Source organism: Cucumis melo, chromosome 9, assembly GCF_025177605.1.
Source record: "Cucumis melo cultivar AY chromosome 9, USDA_Cmelo_AY_1.0, whole genome shotgun sequence".
Lineage (NCBI taxonomy): Eukaryota > Viridiplantae > Streptophyta > Magnoliopsida > Cucurbitales > Cucurbitaceae > Cucumis > Cucumis melo.
In genome coordinates, this window is record NC_066865.1 from 13,831,966 (window position 1) to 13,855,633 (window position 23,668).

The 23,668-nt window shown below is 29.9% G+C and overlaps 1 protein-coding gene across 1 annotated transcript; it reads right to left on the reverse strand.

Annotated features, from left to right (window-relative positions):
• Positions 1-12,907: 12,907 nt before the first annotated feature.
• Positions 12,908-15,302, reverse strand: LOC103499322 (DELLA protein GAI-like). Its single transcript, XM_008462300.3, has one exon. It carries the CDS (start codon positions 14,879-14,881, stop codon positions 13,070-13,072), a length of 1,812 nt encoding a protein of 603 aa, XP_008460522.1. The 5' UTR covers positions 14,882-15,302; the 3' UTR covers positions 12,908-13,069.
• Between the last annotated feature and the right edge of the window lie 8,366 nt (positions 15,303-23,668).

Here is a 23,668-nt window from a genome sequence, read left to right on the forward strand (position 1 = left end):
TCTCATTCTTTTTTATGAACTTTCAACCAACTCCGTAGTTAGGCCTTTCGTAAGTGGATCTGCAATATTATCTTTTGACCTCACAAAGTCAATTGTGATAATTCCACTAAAGAGTAGTTTCCTGATTGTATTATGTCTCTGTCGTATATGTCGAGACTTACCATTATACATAATATTCTGTGCCCTTCCAATAGCTGTCTGGCTATCACTATGTATACATATTGCAGGCACCGATTTAGACCAGTTGGGAAGATCTTCCAAAAAATTTTGAAGTCACTCTGCTTCTTCTCCAGCCTTATTTAAAGCTATAAATTCATATTTTCATTGTAGATCGTGCTATACATGTTTGTTTGGAAGATTTTCAAGATATAGTCTTACCTCTAAGGATAAAAATGTAACCACTCGTATTGTGAGATTCATTCATTATACCATCAAGAGAATATTTTTTTTGTAACCTTTCTTCACAAGACATTTTGTATGGAAAAGCATTCCCAAAGAATGTTGCATTCCTTGATTCCATGTTTGTATTAACATGTATATTTGAAATATCTGATTTATGAACTAGAAATTGATATGCACAATTATTGCTAGCATAACCAATGAATATGCAATCAACAATTTTTTGTCCTTTTTTTTTTACCATTTTAGGTTTAGGTATTGCAACCTTTGCTAGGCACCCCACGCTTTTAAGAATTCATATGAAGGTTTTCTTCCTTTCCATTTTTCACAAAAAATTTCTTATGTTTTCATATAAGAAATCCTTATACAATATATAACTAACCTTCAAACATGGGGAGACATATCACAAAATGTGTCATATCACAAATTTGGAATCATTCATTTAAAAGATCATAAAATTTCCAACCATAAACTTGATTGTTATGGCATTTTCTTTCGTGTGTGTGTATGTATGTATGTATATAGCGCACTAATGATTCCCATAAATTCTTGTCAAATCCACCACAATAACCATTATATAGTGTGTTATCTAATCCACTCCAAGTGTGATTGTTGCATACGTATGTTGAATATAATTTTTATGCCTCAAATGCAAGCAACTTTGCTTTATTGGCTTCTCCTTCAACATTGCAATAGCATGAATTTTCAATATTAAAGCCAAAGAATAACATTTCTTATGGCCATCAATTGCAATTATTGCCATTAAATTTCTCATATAAACTTCCATAATTTCCACCAATAATACGTGGTACAACATTTTTAAATTGTTGATAACATTTATGTGAAATTAATCACGGAACACTTGTGAAACAAAGTAAATAACTTTACCAAACAGGTTCTTACAAACCAAAATCAAATAAAGCACAACAAATAAAACTGAAGACATTATTCCATTAGGCTTGAAATGTAAAATGTCATGAGAACATTAGGCTTAACACCCAATATGCATACACAATATAGAAAAATAAGCCAATAATGGCATAAATAATACAATACTTATGACTTATTATCAAATACACACACATGTATTAATACAAAACTAGTGTAGAACATCAAAGATAATCAACTGCACATATACCAAATGGCGAACTCATGCCAAAATTATATAAGTGGCAAAAAAAAAATTAAAATCTTGCCAAAGGAAAAATCTCAAAAGTCATTTGCCCAAGAGAGAAGTACATAACAATCCATTAAAATTTAGAATCATTTGAGACTCTTCATGAAAATCTCAATTGAATGAAAACTAATAATAATTTTCATGTTTTGCATAGAGAACATCGTTGTGGAATAGTATACAATGTACGAAATTCTAATAATAATTTCATGATTTGCACACAGAACATCTTTGTAGAATAATATACATGTATATGAAATTCTAAAACAAAATCTCAACATGATCCAACAACAAATCGATATATGAATATTTCCACAATTTCTCAATTTCAGTAATTCGAAGCCTCATAAAAAAAATAATGGGAATTTCAATGTTATCATAAAAGATAAATTTGTCTTAAGATTGTTATGAAAATTATCAACACAACAAAACAGGAAAATATATATGTTTATAGATCTGAGCCCAACGAATTCACGTTGTCTCCTTAAGACAAATTTATTCACCCTAGTGCTTGAGTTTTGAGAATAATAATTGTCTCCAAGGATATAACAGATCACCTTTCTTCTAAGATTAATATCCCGTCTAGAAGATCAGCGAACAAAACTTTGTGGATCTACCGAACGTGAAGATTGTGGATAATGGAGAGAAAAACTTTTTGGAAGAAGGCAATGATTATTGAAACCAAATAGAAAAGAACCATATATATAGACTTATCGAAAAGTCGTGTCCTTTTTCTATAATACTTTTCATGAAGAGATGCATCCACTCATGATACATCCATTCCTGAATAAATACAAATAGCTATTAGTTTTTGAATTAATGCATCCATTTGTGATCATTCATTCATGAAAAAGCACGAACAATAACCATTTATTTCATCAGTTGTTTCATGCATGAATGAAACAAATTTGAATTGATGTCCATTACGTCTAAGACGAGGTTCTTAAGGGCTAATTCCTAAAAGTAGCTTTAGTCATTCCTCAATCAACTACAAGTTTTGGTAGAAAAAGCAAAACATTATAGAACTACTTTTAAGTTTTTTTAATATCATTTTTTAAGATTTTTTTTTTCCTGCTTTATAATTTATTTAAAGAAAATATATGCATTAACATCTTTGAAAATTGAGACCACGGCTTCTCCTAAACTAGGTTAAATTAATTCATCAAAATACAATTTGAAATCAACTTTGTATCGATAAGTACTAGTCATACTTAAACACCAAATTTCAACATGAAAAAATAAAGTAAAAGCGAGATGAGCAATAATTCAACTATCAACCTCTAAGTCATATATTCTATCTCTCTATATATCATTAAAAAAAATAACACCTGATTCACTGGAAAAGAGCAAAAACTTTTTCCAAATAAGGGAGAGGCAAAGTGCAAAGCTATGAACACAAACTTTGTGGGGGAAGGGAAAGAAAAAGGGCAATATATGAAGAAGATTAGTAGTTTGGTTGAAAATTAGAACCCAAAAGTCTTCAATCTGTTGAGCACTTGGAAAGTTGAAAGTGAGAACTTGAACAAAAAAAAAAAAGGTTTTCATTTATTTTATTTTATTTTATTTGATGGGTGTGGACATGGAGGGCCCAATATGTCTCCAAACAAGAAAAAAGGAAGAAGCAAATGGGTAGCTCTCTACTAGTGGAGGGTTGTCAAAATCAATGGAATCACTTGTCAATTTTTTTACTACGTATTTTTTTTTTAAAAGAAAAAAAAAAGACAACTAATCAAAACAATTGCTTTATCTTTTTTTCACATTAAGTACTTAAAAGTGAGAGAGTGAGAGAGAGAGAGAGAGAGCTCACATGCTTTATCACTAACCACTAATCAATCATTGTCATAATCTTTCTTAGGGTATCATAGCTTCTATGCAATGTTTATCATCTCCACCAATCTTATGTTGACTTTGTTTCCCAAAAATAAAATTTCCTACTTTATTAAAATATATAATAGTAACTATCGTAATTTCACTCTACTATTTTTTAATTAAATTATTTCTTAGTCATTAGGTTTTAAAATAACTTAGTTATATAAACATCAAAGGAAACTTTTCTCGACTGAAAATTTTATCCACGTTTGTTTCTCTTTTGTTTTTTAATTATTTTTTAAAAAGGGAGAAAAGAAATCATACTAATCCTTTCATGTATAATTAAAACAAAATAACGTTAACAAATTGAGTACACGTCAGTTAGATACATCTAATCATAATGTAAATGAACATATGTTATATATATATAACAATAATTGAAGTAAATTAGATGGAATAACAAAAGGTTATTATTGCAACTACCACACAAATGAATAAAATCTCAATATCATAAAAAAAAATAGAAAATAGGTAGCAGAGACATGCATGAAAAACATTATCTTGAAAACATCATTATTCGCTTGCACAAATTGCAAATAAAATTAGTTACAATGATTTTCTTTAACATGAACAACAACTAATTTTGATAGACCAACCTCAAGCCTACTTCAATTTAATAGAACTCCTAAATACTGTATTTTCAACTCACTTATCTTAATTCAAGATCATAAAGAAAGAAAAAACGATAGAAAAACTCTTCAAATTAGAAAAAAAGATCGATATACTCTAAATGAAGAAACAAGTTACTATCTATATAGAATAGTAACTAAGTAACTCTCTAAAAAAATAAATGAAACAATAATAATCATTTAAATATATATTAAACATAACTTAATTGAAGTGTTAACTTGATAAATATAATTCAATAACATGGAATTAACTACAAATTTAACTTTCATATGTTAAAGTTTTACAGGAAACCTCATCCATTTTGATAAATTAAGGTAAAGTCTGGAATTAGGGTTGGACCCAAACCCAAGAGAAAATTGAAGGAGTGTGTAACGAATTTGTTATCTTAAAATAAAAAGTCAAACAACCTTCTGGCATTCTTTAACCAACTAGTCAAGCTTATGGAGTTTCGCCAAAAGAAAAATAACCTCAAGGAGGTGGCTTTATTTCAACAACCTCAAAGACAAGGACAAGCAACTCCAAGTGATAAACTTCAACTCTCCTATAGTAGGTAGGTTAAATTAATGTGTATTTGATTATACACTATACTAATACTAGCGTAAATACTCTCACACACAAAGTGAGCAACAACCTATTGCATTTAGAGGAGATGTGAGTGAGCCTAGTGGCGGATTCGAAACTTCATGTATAAGCAAAAAGTAGCATTCGATCAATTTTGATAAAGTAATTTTATAAGGATAAAAAGTATAATATAGCATGCATTAGAAATATGAAATATCTTCAAGATTAAAATTTGAAGGAAAAGTGCATTTGTACTGAAAAAAAAAAGTGCATCATTCAAGACTAAGTCAACCTGCCACCTACATGTGTCCCTTCCTCAAACTACTGACCCAATGTCAATTTTAACATCATATTTTTTTTAAATCATTACAATTTAAAATACTAGCTACATTATATTTTATCTTTAATGAAAATATAAGACAGTTTTTCACTCGATATAAATGAGAATTGCTGGAACATGATATCACTATATATATATGTGTGTGTGTTTGTATATATTATTTTTGTTAGATAATACCAAATTTTTATCATAAAAAATTGCACCTAACCCTCATCTGACATCAATATTTAAATTTTAAATTTAAAAATATTCAAATTAAGATTAAGATATGAGTTTTCTGATCATAAATAAGATAAGTTGTTTCTCAAGCAATAACTCAATGTGTGTCAAATGATAAAGGTTGGCCTCACCTTCATCCTAGCTCATTCTTAGTCGAGGAAGTTGGTTTGGGCTTTCGACCTAAACCATCATTATATCTTTCACAACTCAACTAGATCACTATATGCTCCAATTAAATAGAGAAGGTCGGCTTCGACCTCAGTCGTGGGTTGTCTTCCTCTGTAATATATCTTGGGTTTAAAGTATTACTTTGGGTCGAGACATGCACAATATATAGTCCCACTTCAACCATTAATTAATTGTCAATTTCCATTCCATACCATACTTCTTCTTGATTTTTATTAGTTGTAGATGTGAACTAATCAAACCAAAATCACCTATAAAATATATAAAAACTAAAAAGAGATTTTTCAAAATAATACTATCGTTCCTCGTTATTTTGACCAATATTGAGAATATACAGTATATGAAAAATACTAAAATATCAGAGGGTAATAACTAGTACTCACTAATAAATCTTTCCTGAAAGGGCAGAAAAGAATGCCCAAAATTCTGGTGTACAAGTTTCTTATGCCGACCATAACATATTTAACATGAACTAAAGGCGAAAAAGCCAAACACCTTTCACTATTTAGTGTAAACAACATGAAAAAGAAAACTAAGTGCTCAATTATATGTCAAACAATAATGCTTAAAGGAAAAGAAAAAATCAGCTTTTAAATGCTTAAGGGTGAAGGAGAGAGAACAAAAAAAAAAAAAGATAAATTTGTGAATATTTTATCTATATATATATATGTATGATGATGTCAAGTTATATAATATGAATACAATAACTATATGTACGTAAAAAGTATAAATGAGTATACTTTTTTTAGAATGATAGCTAAGTAAATAGATAAATTAGAGTAGGTCATGAAAGTGTGTACGAAAAAAATTTGTTCATTAATAAATTGAATTCTACTATCTCAAGTTTGCACCCCCATTAATTAATTTGTACCATAAACTCTAATATTCTTCCAACCTTTTGTTATTATATACATTTTTTTTTCTTAACCTTTTATATGTGAACTTTAATTTTGAACCATACATTAAAACCCAGTCTAATTAACATTTTTTTTTTTTTAGTACGGTGCATGCATCTAAAATACCTTTTGTAAGAAATAAAAACAGCTCACATTACATATATATATATATCTGATATTAATGGCCAACTAAAAGATATATATTTATTGCACTTTGTTTCTTCTACAAGAGTTAATTACTTTAAATAGTTTTCTTTTTCTTTTTCTATTTATGATTTGGTTGTTAATGATAAATATGTGTATGTAAGAGAATAACAAATTCGGTTAAATTCTAACGTGTATGCATTAACTTTGAAAAAAATATCTGTTGTTGTTGCAGTGCGGATTTAGGGGCTGACGACCATTGTATTTCTCTTTCTTTTTGGAATTAATATGCCTCTCCTCTCTACTCCTTTTATAAAATCTACATTCTGTTATATTTACCAGCTTAAATTTCACAAACTACATGAACATCCTTCCATCTCTATCAAAAAAAAAAAAAAAAGTCATATCAATTACCATTAATTATACTCATAATTATTGTTTTTCTCGGTTAGAAATAATAATATTGTAGAATGTTTGTTATGAAATATCTTTTTAGGTTTAAATCTTTGTTAGATTTTTTTTTTCTTATACATACATATATGTATATACAAAGTCAATTATTTTATAAAAACTAATATATAAAACTTCCTATTTACATTTTTTTTTCTAAAAAGAGAAACTTTGATAAACATAATTATTAAAAGGAGTTTTTAAAAAAAAAATATATAACAAATTGATAAGATATTTATGGAACAATTTTGAAAACGAAAAAAGTCCACATTTATAGTGGAAAATACCAAAAATATCCCAGTCAACACATGATTATCAGTCACACGCGTGTGCAAGTAATATTCTTCTAAACAATCGTGTACCATAATCTAAATGAATGATCTACGATCATTTAGATCATGATACACAATCGTCTAGTTTTTTTTAACGATGGGAAAAAAGACTTCAAATTTAAACAATATATCAACCATGTTAAAAGATCGTGTTAACAATGACAAACTATCATGTCGACCATGGCAAACGATCGTGTCGATTATGAAAAACGATCTTATTGATTATGATAAGTGATCGTGTAGTCCAATGTAAATGATCATTAAAAACTTCAAATCTAATGATCATGTTAATCATGCGAAACAATCGTGTTGACTATGGTAAACGATCGTTTAAATCATGTTAACACGATCGTGTAGTTCATTTAAAACGATGGAAAAAATGATTCAAATTTAAACGCCATGGTAAATGATCATGTTGATAATGATAAACGATCGTGTTGAATATGAGGAAGATGAAGAAGAATATTCAAATAATTATTAAATAGCTTCAAAGTATCTAGTTGAAAATGATGAAGAAGGAATAGGAGATTTAAATAAAAAGAATAAATTATTTAAAAATAGAAGAAAGAAAATATGGAAAAGGAGATTAAAAAATCTAGAAGAGAAGAAGTATCATAGAAGCGATGAATCGTCCACAATATTCAAGAGCAAATCTAGAAATTATGAAAAATATTTTACCGACTTTCTAAGCTTTTGTTTTTTTTTTTTTTACAAGGGTCGTAAATATTTTTAGGTTTTGATGCATTTATACAAATTATTCTTACTATAAAGTCTTAAAATAGAATTACATATCGGTTGTTATGGGTTTGTTTGGATTGACTTAAGTAAAAAATGTTTTTGAAAAAACTCATTTTTGTTTAAACTATTTTTCCTAAAAATTGTTTAAAATGCACTCAAAAATCTATTTTGAGTGGCTTCCAAACACTTCTAGTTTTTTTCAAAATAACTTATTTTATAAATTAAATACTTAAAAATATAATTCAAACACATCACAATAGATGAGTTGATTATTATTCTCGATCTCATGAGCACTCTTCAAATAATAATAACAACAACAACCATGACTAAAAGTGAATTTTAGAAGTGTTTCTTGAATTAATTATTTTAGATTATGAAATGGGTTTTTCTGAAACATTTGTTAATAAATTAAAATGGTTTTAAAAGTGAACTTTTTCTTTTTTTTATTAATTGAAAGACTTTTTGAGTGATTAACCAAAAAATTTCTAGGTATGTAGTTAAAAGAAAAATGTAAATTCATAATAAATTTGAAATCCAAATTATATTTTAAAGAATATATAATAGAAAGGAAAGCATACGTTTAATCACTGGATATATAATCACTTAAGGGATCGTTTGGGGAAGAGTTAGATTATGAAGAATTAGTGTAATGATGAACTTAGTTTTATCATATCAAATGTTTAGAGAAAGAGTTTAGAAAAGTTTATGATAAAATGTGTTTGGAAAAAAGATTTAAAAAAAGTTTTACGAGGGAGTTGAAAAGATAGGATTATAGGAAGTTGAAAAAAAGTTAGAAGAGAGAAAAAAAAGAGGGGAAATATAACCCTGGTTATGATAATACTTTAACCAAATAAGGGTCGGATTATGATAATAAGAAAGATGATTTCCATGAGTAGAAAGTAATATATATTTGAGTGAGGTGTATTTGGTTGATAAAAAATAAAAGAAAAAGAAAGATAATGGATTCTGACAAAGTAATAATTAAAAAAGAAGAAAAGTTTGAAAGAAAACATGTAATGTATGAGTCTATTCCTACTTTTTACACACAAATATACCCTGATTTCTTATTTTTGTTTTAAAAACACTTTTGTAGCTCAATTAATAAAGTTTGTGTAACAATGGATAATCCCATCACTTCAAAAAAAAAAAAAAAACAACAACAACAACTCAACTACCCAAAACAATAAAACCACACTAAAAACTATTATTATTAATGGGATATTATTATTATTATTATTATTATTATTATTATATATACATGTCTTTTCAAAACACCTAAGCACTCCCTACCCTACTCTCCCCCCCCCCCCCCCTCATTTATATCTTTCTTTCCTCCCACCTTTTCCTTTCTTAGGTTTTCCAATTTTTCATTTTCTTTTTACTTTCCTATCACTCTCTTTCTTTTAAATCTAATTAACAATGTTTTAATCTATTTCATTAACCATTTTATGTATCTCTTTGGTTACACTTCATTTTCTATCCTTCATTATATTCAATTTAGTTAATATTTAAATCATTACCAAGAGTAGAAATCAGTCGGTTTATTTGGTCAATTTTATTCTTCAACTCTTTCTTTGAATTTGATGATTTGAAATTTTTCTCAAAAGAGATTTCGATCGACTTCGATTTGGTTTGGTCGGCTCGATTTTTTTTATCTATTATATTCATCCCTAGTGAACACTTATCAAATCGATATAATTTAGTATGTATAAAGCACAAAATTTTATAAGTATCGATGGTTTAATATTTCTTAGTTTTTATATTTGTTTTTCGTGCTATTTAATATGTAAAAAGTTTATATCTTTGTGTAAGATAATATGACTTAATTTATATTATGAGTGTGTGCAAGAAACTTAGCTCATTTTTATGAGGTAGCATGCGACAACAAATCTACACCATTTTTTATTATTTAGATATATATATTGAACAATGAAGCTTCATTTCCCTTTTAACTTATCATATTAATGAATGAATGATAGAGATATTTAGTGGAGAATAAGCCTTTCAAGACAAGGAAAATAAATAAATAAAGAAATAAAGCAAAAGAAAGGGTCTTTCATTCGTAAATTAGAAAAAAAAAAAAAGAATATTTATAGTTTAGTTTCCTCAAATAATAGTTTAGATATAATTATTGGTATATGATTTGGTTGTAATTCTTTTTGAGTTGTTGTCTTAATGAATAAGAGAATAAAACCTAACTTTATAATTTATTATTTAAGACACTCAACAAATACTCAGTACACCCATCTAGTCATTTGGTTTATATTACATATTGAACAAAGAAGTTATGTATTATTTGATGCATTTTACATCCATCAGTTACAAATATCTTATTAAAGTTTGAACACATATTATAGTAGCATAACAATCGAAAACATTTTCCATTTACCCATATGTTATAGTTTTAAAAAATATTTAGTTTATATAACTCCTGTGAGGGTAATGTATGTTTAATTATTAAATTACTCAAAAAAAAAAAAAAAGAAAAAAAAAGAAATAGAATCTTTCTATGTTATCTATCTAAACTTAAGTTGCTATTGGAAACCATGAATCAAAGTTGTTCTAATCATTTCAGTACCAACCTTCTTCATAATTACATAAATATTAGAGATAAACTTGAGATGCTTTATAGAAAGAGATTAACTTAAAGATATGAAAAAGGTTAGACAAAGCAATAAATGATTTGAAAGGATGCCTAATTTTTGACATCTATACTTATTATTACTTTATCTTCAAGATATTGTTGTGAGGTTAATTTTTGCAAGAGATTGGCACAACCAATTCAGTCAAAAATAAATAAATAAATAGATAAAAGTTTCCTACATCCTCCTTCAATTTTCCCATTTGTTCATGAAGTTATACATCAAAAGGAAGAAGGATTTACTGCAATTCTCCCTTATTAATTTGACATACTTCACACACAATTTAAATACTACTTTTACTCTCATAGTATACTAGAAATTTTCCATCTCAAAGTTATTAAGAAGAGATTAAGTTGGTTAATATGAATAGTGTTGAAGTTAGATATAAATGTAATCTTAGATGTTAGCTAGGTGTGACTATTGAGAAAGCAAAATTAAGAGTACAACGAATAAAATATTATAATATGATAGATAAAATATCAAATTTGTAGGTAAAATTTAAGATATGGATGATAATTTAAATGTCTCTAGATATTAAAGAAAGTTTGATGGAGATATGGTTGTGAATAGATATTTTTCATGAAATTAAAAGAAAAAATTAGTATAATTATGTTGGTTTTGCTTTGTATGTTTAATGAATATTTGTTTTACAAAGGTTGCTGTAATTAAAATATGGAAACACCCTTATGATGACATAAAAGTATAAAAAAATATTAGTAAAATATGTTGGACATATTGAGAGTTAATTAAGTAATAAATTAAGAGGAATTGAAATTTGTTTTGGGTGTCTCGTACATTTGTTAAGGTGCATCGAAATTGGAATATCAAGTGCTCATATATTGTGGTTGGTGGGATTTTTATGTTATTTCTTAATCTTGGTTTACCATTTTGTGCTAGTTGTAATTATGATCTTGTCATTCTGTCCGAGATTATTGGTAGGATATGATGTTTCTTTTCGTATTTAAAACAACAAAAACAAAAGAGATATAACTAAAACACTAATTATATGTCACTATAAAAGACAAACCTCAATACACATGAATTTACACTATTATAAAGCACTCGGATCAAGGTAATTTAATTACTATTATCTTTTTTTTTTTTTTAAAAAAAATAATAATAATAATAAAATTTGAGTTGCGAGCCTAATTTAATTATAACAATAATCAAAATCACAAATACTTTTTACAAAAAGAGAATCCATCTCACAACTGTGTAATAATAATAATTGTTCCAACATCAACATTCATATAAAGTTGTACTACACCAAATTTAAAATAACAGTAAACTTGCTTCCTCATATACTCATCAGATTTGTTTCTTCTTTTTTATTTTATTTTTATGAAACTTTTTTAATATATATATATATATATATATATATATATATATATATATATATATATATATATATATATATATATATATATATATATATATATATAAAAGTTGAGTTGGTTTCAAACACTATTTTTTAGATAAATACAAGATTCTCATTTACCCTAATCACTATCATTTTAGCATTCTTTAGCTTTGATAGAAACCATAGTTCATCCCTTTTCTTTGCCCACCTCATTGTAGTTTACACTAATCTCACATTCTTCAAAATCTGAATAATATAATATTATAAGCTTGGAAGGAACCAATAATGCCTCAAAATCTGTTTAAAATAATTCTAGCTACAATACAACATATATACATATATATTATTTCTTTTGAAATTAAAATCTTTAATAATGTAGTTAATAATACATATGAACAAATATTTTAAAGAATAAGTTTATTATCTAGTGTATATGTGTTAATTATCATATTTAAATGTTCTATAATCACAATTCTAAAATTTCTAAAAATTCCAAGTTCTATTTAATTTGAGTGATGTTGCACAACTTAGGCTATTTATTGGATAAATATTTTTGGTTTGATTTTTGAGAAATCAATAAAGGAATAAGAAATAGAAACTAAAAAAAACTAATTATTAATTAAGGTGATGCACATGGTTTAGGAGAGACAGGCCATTTAATAATTTTATCTTCTTCTACCTATTTGTCACACCATGCCATGCAAATCAACCCTAAATGTAAGCCAATACAAATACAAGAGAAAATGATTTAAATTGCAAAAAAATAATAATTGAAAATATGAGTTTATAACAAATTGCAGTCCACAAATAAGATACAAAAAAAAAAAAAAATATATATATATATATATAAAGGAAGGCAGACAGAGGAGATACTTTCATAATATTTTTCCACATTTTAAGAATTAATACCCACCATATTTATTATTTGTAAAAAGGTAAGCTACAAAAGAAAAAAGAAAGAAAGAAAGAAAGAAAGAAAATGCATATCGTCATTAATCCACCCTTTGAATACAAAGGCAGAAAAAAAAAAAAAGAAAGAAGAGATATTTAAGGGAAAAAAAGGAGGAGGTCCACAAACTCACAAGCAGTCACACACACACACACACACATACTCGCTCACAGAGTCCACTCACTTCGACTCATCAGGAGCGAGTTGCCATGCTGACGTGGCGATCAACGGTCGAGTGTGCCAGCCAAGCATTAAACACCCATTATTCTCTTCCACCCTGTACCCTTCTCCTCCCGCAAAGAGGGCCAAAAGCATACTTGCTTGTTTAAACGCGTTTGAACCGAGATGGACCGGGTCAAACCCCGCCGATTCCATCCGAGTTCGCCACTGAGTCAGTGATTCATGCCTCTCCACTCGGTTCGTTCCTTCACAAGCCACCACGTTGCATATCTGCTTCCCTAAATAAACCTCCGACAACAACACGTCCTCACTTCCCGGTTCGAACCCGCTCGAAGACCCTTCCAACGAGTCAAACAGATTCGAGTAATAATGCAACGCCTCAGTAAACCGGTCCAGGAAAACCGGCCCGTTGTGATTCGCTTCTTGTTCCACAATCGTTACTATCTTCGGCTTCGTCGTCTTTATCGATCCCAAAACCTTCTCGATCGCTCCAGGCCGAGCCAACAACCGGTGCAGATCGAACACCGAGTTCACCGCTACCGCCTCCACTGCCGCCGGTCGAATCTCAAGAGCTGCCGAATCCAGATCCGCTAGATTACTACACACGATGTGATTGAACTCGAAATCAACACCAATGGCCTCTGCCATCTGCGCTAACTTCCAACCGACTTGCTGCAACGAACCCGCTGCATTTTCCGGCTGCGGCGGGCCGATTCCAGTCAATCGAAACGCCGGTGGACCTCCAGGCCGCAACGCGAGTGCCTGCATAAGCGCAGGCCATTGCATACCTTGATTAAGACTGAAATCGATGACATGAACTCTCGCCGCCGTCGCGAACGCTTCAAGAATGGCTTGATTGGCAGTGAAATGCGCGAATTTCAGATACGGACAGGTTTCGTAAAAGTGCATCTGAAGAGGATCGGAGTAGGAGGAGTATAGTCCATCTTGAGGAGAATAGATTCTGTAAATCCGACGAGCTAGGGCTTGAGCGAAATACGTGGCGACTTTCCTCATAGCGCCAGCTTGAGACGTTGCAAGAAATCCGATGTGCTTAACCAACGCATCGGCGAGCTTCATATTCTCTTGCTGTACAGCTTCAGCGCAAGCCATTAGAGCGTGAACAAGTTGAATCCCGGTCTCTTGTGACTCCTCTTCCACAACCATCACCGGCCGCGAAGATTCAGAGGCAATCCCGGGCGTAGAAGCGAACGGCGGCGAAGAGGAGGACGGCGACGGTAGCAAATTAACCGAACTACTCTGTGTTTCAATCTTCAATCGCTTACGAGAATTAGTTTGGGTTTCATCTTTAGGAGGTAAAACCGCAACGCCAGGAATGGCACTAAGATCGTACTCAGAATCATCGTCGTAGAAACAAGATTTCGTAGATTGAATGGGGTGGTGACAATTGGAATAGGGAGAAGATTGAGGGGGAGGATTAAAATGGTTAGTGGAATTATTGAATTCAGAGAGCATATTTTGAACCCAAGAAGAGAGATCAGAAGGATTATAATGAACAGTATCGGAAGCAAGATGAGAAATCCCATGTTCATGAGCAGTTCCCATGACCATCTCAAGCTGCTCCAACTTCAAAGCGACATCCGCCATATCTGAGGAACGAACTTTGTAACCCAAAACAGCAAGTAGCTCATCCATTCCACCGGCGGCGCCGTCTTTGGCATCCTCCCCGGCCTCCTCCTCCTGGAGGTGCCACATCTTGAGTTTTCCAGACGACATTGAAGAACAATCTCCTTTCACGATCCTCCGGGAATCCCCAGGTGTAGTAGATCTATCATCTTCAAGCTCCCTCTTCATGTGAACTAAAGAGAAAGAAGGGAAGAAAGTGGAAAGAAGAAGAGAAAAAAGAATCAAAAGGAAACCATGTAAGTGAAAATGGTAAATGGGGAATGAGGGTTTGAGGAATCAATCAGGCAGTGTGTTTGGGGGGATTTCAGGGAGAAGGAGAACATGATAGGAAAGGGGAAAACAGTAGGGGATAAGGAACAACAGAGGCCATAATAATAGAAGGGTTTTCTTTTCTTTTCTTTTCTTTTTTTCTTTTTCTTTTTTTTTTTTTTTTTTTTGGTTGAGGGGGTTGTGGATGGAAGAATAATTTTGAGTGTGGGAGAATGTGAAAATGAAAAATAGCAAAAAAATGTAGGAAAGAAAGAGATACGTATATATATATATAAAAGAAAAGGGGGGAAGCCGTGGTAGCACCGCAATTCCCAATACTTAATACATTCTCAATCTCTCATCATATAGATTATATATTGCTTACACCACTACACTACTATACCCCCCAAGTTTCCTACCTCTAAAAAATAAAATAAATAACTATTTTTCATTTTTTCATTTTACTTCTTTACCATTTGAAATATGTATCTATTTCATCGACTACATATATCATACTTTTTAGTAATTTTTTTTTTTTTCTTCTTCTGAGTATTATTAATTTAGTTTGGCTACTATTATGATATATAGAATTTGGATATAAGTAAAATGGAAAAAAGAAGAAAGAAAATGTGGGGTCCAGATGGGAAATGCTGTTTCTCATAGCACCTTCACCTTTCATTCGCACCCCCACTCCTTCACTTCTCTTCGTTCTTTCACGCGCTTTACTCTACACTAGACCAACTACATTTTCATTACCCTATCTACTCTACATAAATATAATATACCCTTTTTTTTAAGATACAAATTTCGGGAAATAAAATTTGATCATATAACTTTTATTCCCTCTTTAAATTTGTTCATATGCATAATAGCTCCAATTACACTTTTGGGCTTTTGACAATAACTAGTTGCTAACACCTGATTTTTCATTTTACTTAACTAAATACAAAAAAAAAAAAAAAAAAAAGAGTAATTAATTATACAAATAATATAAAGCTATATTTATTTAATACATTTTTCAGTTTCATTTTTCAAATATCTTACTCAAGACTTGTTGGACACGTGTGTATAATTCAAATGACCTAAAATATTTAAAGAATTTGATAATGAAACAATCCACTCAATCAAACCTTATATTGAGAAGTGGTTTATATATATATATATATATATATATATATATATATATATATATATATATATATGTATGTATGTATCAATTACATATCCGATCTTTAAATAGATTGAAATTTTGGACATCGACATTGACTTTATTATTTGGACATTTGTACTTATTCTATATACTTTATGTATTTCTACCAACTATAACTATTTAACAAATTTTCCAATAATTATAATTAGTTAATGTTTTGAAATGGATAATTAAGTTTAAATGAAAATATATTATTGAAATAATACAAATAGATAAGACAATTTTTTTCCTTCTGTCCCTCCATTATAAGATCTATAATATACTATATTGGTAAGCACATCCTACATCTTTACATAAAAAACATACTTAATTTCAAAGCAATAATAAAAAAAATAGAAAAACCTAGTTCTTTGGCATCCTCGTCACTTTGTTATTTGTTGAAAAATTGAAAATGACGCTTCTGACCTTCTCTCTTTAGTCTCCCACTTTTACATTTTTCATCTTTGAATCCTCATCAATCTCTTTGCATCTTTTTTAGTAGGTCAATTGCTTGCTCCTAGACATTGCTTAGACTAGGTACAATATTGTTTAGACTAAGTACAAGATCATTTAGACTGCATATAAGGGTAAAAGATCGTTTAGATTGGGTTCAAGATTGTTTTTAATTGTTTTTCACGAGTGTGTTATCGAGGGATGTTTTTGTTATTTCACGTTGTGAGCTTGTGGACTTTTTCCTTTTTCAAAATTATTCCATAGGGTGTAAATATTTTCGTGCTTTGTTATATTTTTTTAAAAAACCCCACAAAATATAGTAAAATTTCAAATATACCAATGATAGACACTAATTAACTATAGACACGAGTAGAAGTTTATCAATGTCTATTATTAATTTAATCTGAAATTTTGTAAATATTTTTAATAATTTTGTTATTTACCATAATTTTCCTAAAATTTAATAGTAAAAATGTGATATTTTGAAATTTTTACACAAAATTAAACTCAAAATTTAAGTGTTGAAATGCAACGTTGTAAAATCATGGAACAAATAAAAAAAAAACCCAAATAAATTATGTTTTCCTTTAATACATTTCTATTTTTGATTACCTAAAATTTTAAACTTGGTTAATAATCATCATTTATGCCTTATTATTTGATAAATTTTTTATTTTTATTTTTTTAAAAACGTGGTTATACTCTTATTTACTTTTATAGCATGGTGTTTATTTTTTTTAATTAAATAGTTGAATTTTAGTAAAATAAAATATATATATATATATATATATATATATATATATATATATATATATATATATATATATACTTTTCAATTTTTGGCTTATTTGTAAGATGGAGGTATAACAAAATATGGATATCGAGAAAATATAATATTAAAAGGGACACTTTTAAATATAGTAAAATAAACTAAAATATTCATGACATATAGTAAAATTTTGTATTCTATCAATAATAAACGCTAGTAGATTTACAAATCCATCATATGCCACATTTATAGGCAATTTGACAAGGATGCATGAGGTGGATTAATGACTATATTAAGAGTGAGTATCTTCGAAACATTTGACATAGAAGTTGGATGAGAAGAAGAGTGACACATGACTATATGGATAGTAAGTATAATGAATAATAAGTATCTATTTTACTAATATTTATAATATGTTTTTTTTTAAAAGAAACAATTCTAGGTAACAAAACAAAGGCTATTGAACTCAATCCTTCAAATATACTTTTTCTTCTACATATTTATTGATGTAATTTTACGAATGCAAAGTCCACTATTCATATGAGTAATAAGGTTTATAATAAATACTATGTTAATAATATCATTTTAATCTCTATGTTTTAAATTGCTAATAAGTGATTAACCTAATTGGTATATGTATTTACTAAAGATTTAAGAGCAGAGGAGTCGTGTTTATATCATTCCACCAACGATTTTAGGCAATTTATTGTTGATTTTTCCAAAACAAATGTAATTTCTATTATTTTTTAGACTTTCACTACGACAAATTTGGGTTTTAACGACATAAGTTTTGCGTCATAAAGACTTTTAACGACATAATTTTTGCGTCATTGAAGCCACTGTCAAGAAAGACTATTTAACGACATTTTGGAAAACGTGTCTTTAAATATGCTTAGATGACACCAAAATTGTGTCATTAATACCTTTACCTCGACGCAATAAATATGTCACCGTTATCTATAACTGGACACCAATATATTGTCATCAATACCCTTATATTGATGCAAATAATGTGTCACCATTATCTATACCTTGATACTAATACTCTTAGATTGACGCTTTAAATGTGTCACCGTTATCTATTACTCGACACGAATTTATTGTCATTAATAACCTTATATTGACGCTTTAAATGTGTAATCGTTATCTATACCTTGACACAAATATATTGTCATTAATAGTCTTACATTGACATTTTAAATGTATCACCGTAATCTATCACTCGACACCAATATATTGTCATTAATACTGTTACATTGACAATTTAAATGTGTCACCATTATCTATCACTTGATACAAATATATTGTCATTAATACTCTTATAACGACACTTTAAGTATGTCATCTTTCAATATAACTCGACACCTAATATATTGTCATTGTAAATTCAATATAACTCGACACCAATATATTGTCATTGTAAATGTTTCGTTACACAATTGTTGTCAAGAAATGTGCTTTAACGACACTGTTTCTATTTAATAAAGGCTTACATGTCGACACAGGTTTGATGTCGTTATTCTTCATTTTCGCAACACATATTTTTTTGTCATATATTTCTTCTTTCAAAAAAATTAAATACTAAATTTCAACATTACCCACATATGTTTGGAAAGATATTTATATTGATAATAAAAAATATAAATTACATCGTCGGTAAAGGTTTTACAATAATCCAAAAGATAAATTAACTGTAATGTTACATGTATGTGTGATCTAATCTAATCAAATTGACGCATAAATGAACTTGATTGATACCATAGTCCATAGATTCTTCAACTACCTGCAAATTTGAAGAAAATGAACCTTAGCCAAAATTCATTATAGAAAATGCATAAGCATAAACATAAACATTAAGTACATGTCAAACAGAAATCACCTTCTTAATAAGCAGACTAATAAACTTTTTAAAATAAGTGCCCAAAGTTCATACAACCAAGATTTTAATAAAAGACCCATAAGGAACGCAAAAGATAAAAAAAAAAAAACGACTATATAAGCATAAGCATAGTATATAAATGTTGCAAATGTAAGTTTCAATTCAATCTTTAGATTCCAAGCAATGTTTTAGTTTGCATCAAGTTGAAACATAGCATAAATTTACCCTTGGCCCCATCCTCCAAAGCCATTACAAAACAACATGATTCCTATAACATATGTCTAAGCGGATTGAACAAAATAACTTTTCAATGACTACCATAACTGCAGGATAGTCAATGTAACAAAGTATCAAGTTCCTAAGTACATGTCAACACGATTCTTAAAACATATGTCTAAGTGGATTGCACAAAATAGCTTTTCAATGGTTACCACTGTAGGATAATCAAAGCAACATTCCTAAGTACATGTCAACATGATTCCTAAAACAAAATAGTTAAGTTACGGTTGCAACACATAAAGCACACATACATATTTTCTTCTACTAAATCCCCACCCCTCATATGTTTTTCCCACAATATCGCCTTGCTTCGAACATTATCCATCAGAAAAAAGAAAAAACAAAATAGTTAAGTTGCAGTTACAAAACATCACTTACCTCTTTCTTTTACTAAATCCCCACGCCTATATTTTGATTACCCTCTACAGAGGCTTCTACTTTCTTGCAAGTTCGGAAGTCCTAATAGTGAATAGCAAACTACGTAAGTTATACAATTATTGTTTCATATGCAACATATTAACTTATTATTTTATCCCTAACAGAGTTCGTGATAAATTAAGTTAATATCATTATCAAAATTATTCCAAGAACTAAAGTTGCAACCAATGTTATGGGAAAAAAACAAACAATGTAACAAATAACAAACACTCTAAAAATTTACATCAGAAGGCGACTCCAAAAATCCAAATAATATATAAAATGCAGTTGCAAAATAAGTAAGTGTCAAAACTTTCTTACCATGAGAATTGGGAAGTGTTGTTATCAAGATCTCTTGTAGTTCCTCTTCTATCAAATTCAACCCAAAAAATCGAGTAGACAATACATTAATCCAAATAATCCTTGTTTTTCCCTGGGAACCATAGCATAAGAAAACATCATCATTGACATACAACATATAAGAAAATCTTTAATGGTTTAAATTGAGAAGTCATAGGGAAAAGATATGTATTTATAGAAAAGAAATCAAAATAACTGTCAGACAGGTTCGAAACCATGATCCAGCTTGCTAGCATGAAATTGAAGAAAAAACTTGCATATTTATTTTCAACGAAACAATTTACCTCATCCAACCTCTTTTATTTTTTATTTTTAACGACACAATGTCTTGTTTAGTAGTGTCACTAAAACCCTTTTTTCTAGTAGTGTTTGGAAATATAATCATATAAAGTCCTTTCTTGAAGAGGTCTTTTCAAAAATATAAAAAAAGCGGCAAAGTATTTATACTGTATAGAACAATTCCAAAAATGGAAAAAGTTCAGAGGCTCACCATGTAAAATACTAAAAATGTCTCGTCAACGATGTGCGTAATATATTTGGTAACGCGATTTGGTACACGATCGTTTAGATTTGTTTTTTCAATTCTATTGTTTAATTTAGTTACACGATCGTTTAATTAATTGGGTTACACAATCGTTTAGATTTGGTTACATGATTGTTTAAATTTGGCTACCCCAAATCTAAACCATTTTTTTTTAAAATTTGGTATAAACGATTTTTTTCAATATTCTTTATACACAATCTTTTAGTTTTAGTTATCCTAATTTAAATGCCTAACCAGTTTTTTCAAGTTTCTTTATACACTATCCTTTAGATTTGGTTACCTAATCTAAACGTAAAAAAGAAAAGAAGAAAGATGATACGATGCATTTAATGAATGAAAAAAAAAAAGAAAAAGAAAAAAGAAGAAGAAAGATATGCACACAATTAAAAAAGAGAGAAAAAGAAGAAAGACGATAGAAAAAAAAATAGATTTGGGTAACCAAATCTAAAAACAAAAACAAAAAAAAAAAATGGAAGAAATCGCAGCTAAAAAAGAAGAGGATAGAGGAATGAAAAAAATCATAGAGGAGAAAAATATGAAAGAGCAAACTTGAAATATTTAAAAAATAACTAACTTTATGGGTTTTGTTCCATGAGCTGTAAATATTTCAGTTTGTTATATTTAGGAAAATTTCCCTTCCTTTAACGATAATAATTATTATGAAATAAATATAAACAATTTGAACCAAATTAATTTTAAACTATTACATTTGAAATTTATTAAAAATAAATAAACTAAAAATGGGTTAATATTATAAATATTAAATAGATATATAGACACCCATCAAGCCAAGTGTCTTAGTTTTATAGTACACATTTAGCATCAAAATAAAACCACTTCCTTCATCCATGTGTCAAGTATTCATATACTTTTAGTGGATTTGTAAAAACATACCAAGAGCGGAGAGAAATCCAAATAAGTGTGAGAAACTGGAGAAATTTAAGAATTTTAAATTCATAATTATTTTCTTAATTTTCTAATTTATTTATTTATATATTATATTATATTATTTCAATATTGTATTTTCTCGATATCCCTTGTGCCATGTTTTTACGATAATTAAAATATATAATGAAACTTGAAAAAAATGATATTTAATGCATATATTTTATAGTTTTTTATCGTAATATTTTGGGATTCTTTTAAAAATAAAAAAATTGATAAACTAATTACACTCGATATGAAAAAGGCCACTAAAAACAAAATTTGTTAGGTTTGATTTTTCTGTGAAAGATAATTACATTTTGACGGGAGCAAAAGGAAAAACTGAATTTTGAAAAAACGGGCGCGTGAACTACACACGCTTCTCTAAACTTTTCCAATTCGGCATTCGTGCGATCTGTGGCCGAAGGTGCGCGGGGAAGGTTTGCCGACGAAATCCATCGATTCAATCACTGGGTTTTGAAGGGTTATCATTGTTTGCATCAGATTTATCAATTTGTTGGATTGAATTAGAGTTTTCGTGAAGATTTGGGGAGTTTTCATTCGATTTTCTTGGTCACCGGAACGACAGTGGACTGGGTTCGAAGGGGAAATATACCCACGGTTTCCTCAGAGATTTACGTCTGTTTTGACTACGTTGTGTGATTAAAAATATTTCCTATCAGATTTGAATGTTTTAGTGTCGATTAAGTAGTTTATTGTGTGCGGATTCTGAGTTTTAAGCGATTAATTTCAATTGTTGACGGAATGAAGACGTTTGGATCTCTGCATTTTTGGCTTCTATGATTAATCGGTTTTGAACCTCGGCAAAGCACTAAAATACGATGATTGAGTCTGGAGATGTGACGGTCAGCGATGCTTCGAAGACACGAAAGCGAGCGTTGGCCGGATTACAGAAAATCCACGAGGCGGCAGCATGCGAGAGGAAGACGATTGACCTAGATGCGGTTCGCTTACCTCTGAACCGACCGACCCAAAAAAACCGTTCAGCCGGGTTTACGTCTGTTGAGTCTGCGGTAAGTGGAATGAGTAGTATTGAGCCTAAGCTAAGTGGGCGTCAAATTGAAGGTGGAGATGTTAGCGGATCAGATTTTGGTGGGTTGAAGGCTGAATCGTTCAAGGGGCCGCGAATTGAGAATATGGTGAAATTGAATACTGCCGAAATTGGACCGCCACTTACGTCAAAAAATCAAAAGGAAATTGGGCCTAAGCTAAGTGGGCTTCAAATTGGAGGTGGAGTGTAACGCCCCAACAAACTCGTTTTTGTTCATCTTACTATTAATATTTATGTATGGTCTTGGAAAATACAAATTTATTGGGAGAACCTTATCATTTTGAAGTTTCCGGTTTATTAAAGTCGGGATTTTTCCACTTTTTTTTTATTATTAAGTATTTTCTATTATTTTACCTGTTTTAGTATTTAGAATTTATTTAGTGAGTTATTGCTAATTGAAAGGAGGTTGGTTGATTTTGGTGAGATTTGGAGAGAGAGAGGAGATGGTTGGTTTGGGTTATTTAAAAGGAAAAGAAAAGAGTTATTGTATTATAAAAAGCCTTGGGACTCGTGCGTAAAGAGGAAGAGAAAAAAATCAAAGAAAGAAAGAGGGGAAAAGAAAAGAGAAAAAGGGAGAAAAAAAAATTATTATTAATCAAACCCTAGCCGCCGCACGCCGCCGCCGCCGCGAACCCGAGCCGCCAAGCCTTCCCCTCTCTGTTCAGCAGCGCAGCCGAGTCTGCAGTCAAAACCGAGCCGTCGCCGAGCTTCCAGCCGCGTCGGAAGAATCGTCCAAGCTGATCCGCGCACACCGAGCGTCCGTCGGAGCAGCCGTCTCTCGTAGCCGTCGCCCGAAGCCGAGCCGCGTCACCTTTCGCGA

Coding starts and splice junctions, on each gene's coding strand:
- LOC103499322 (XM_008462300.3), bottom strand. CDS start 14,881: ATGAAGAGGGAGCTTGAAGATGATAGATCTACTACACCTGGGGATTCC.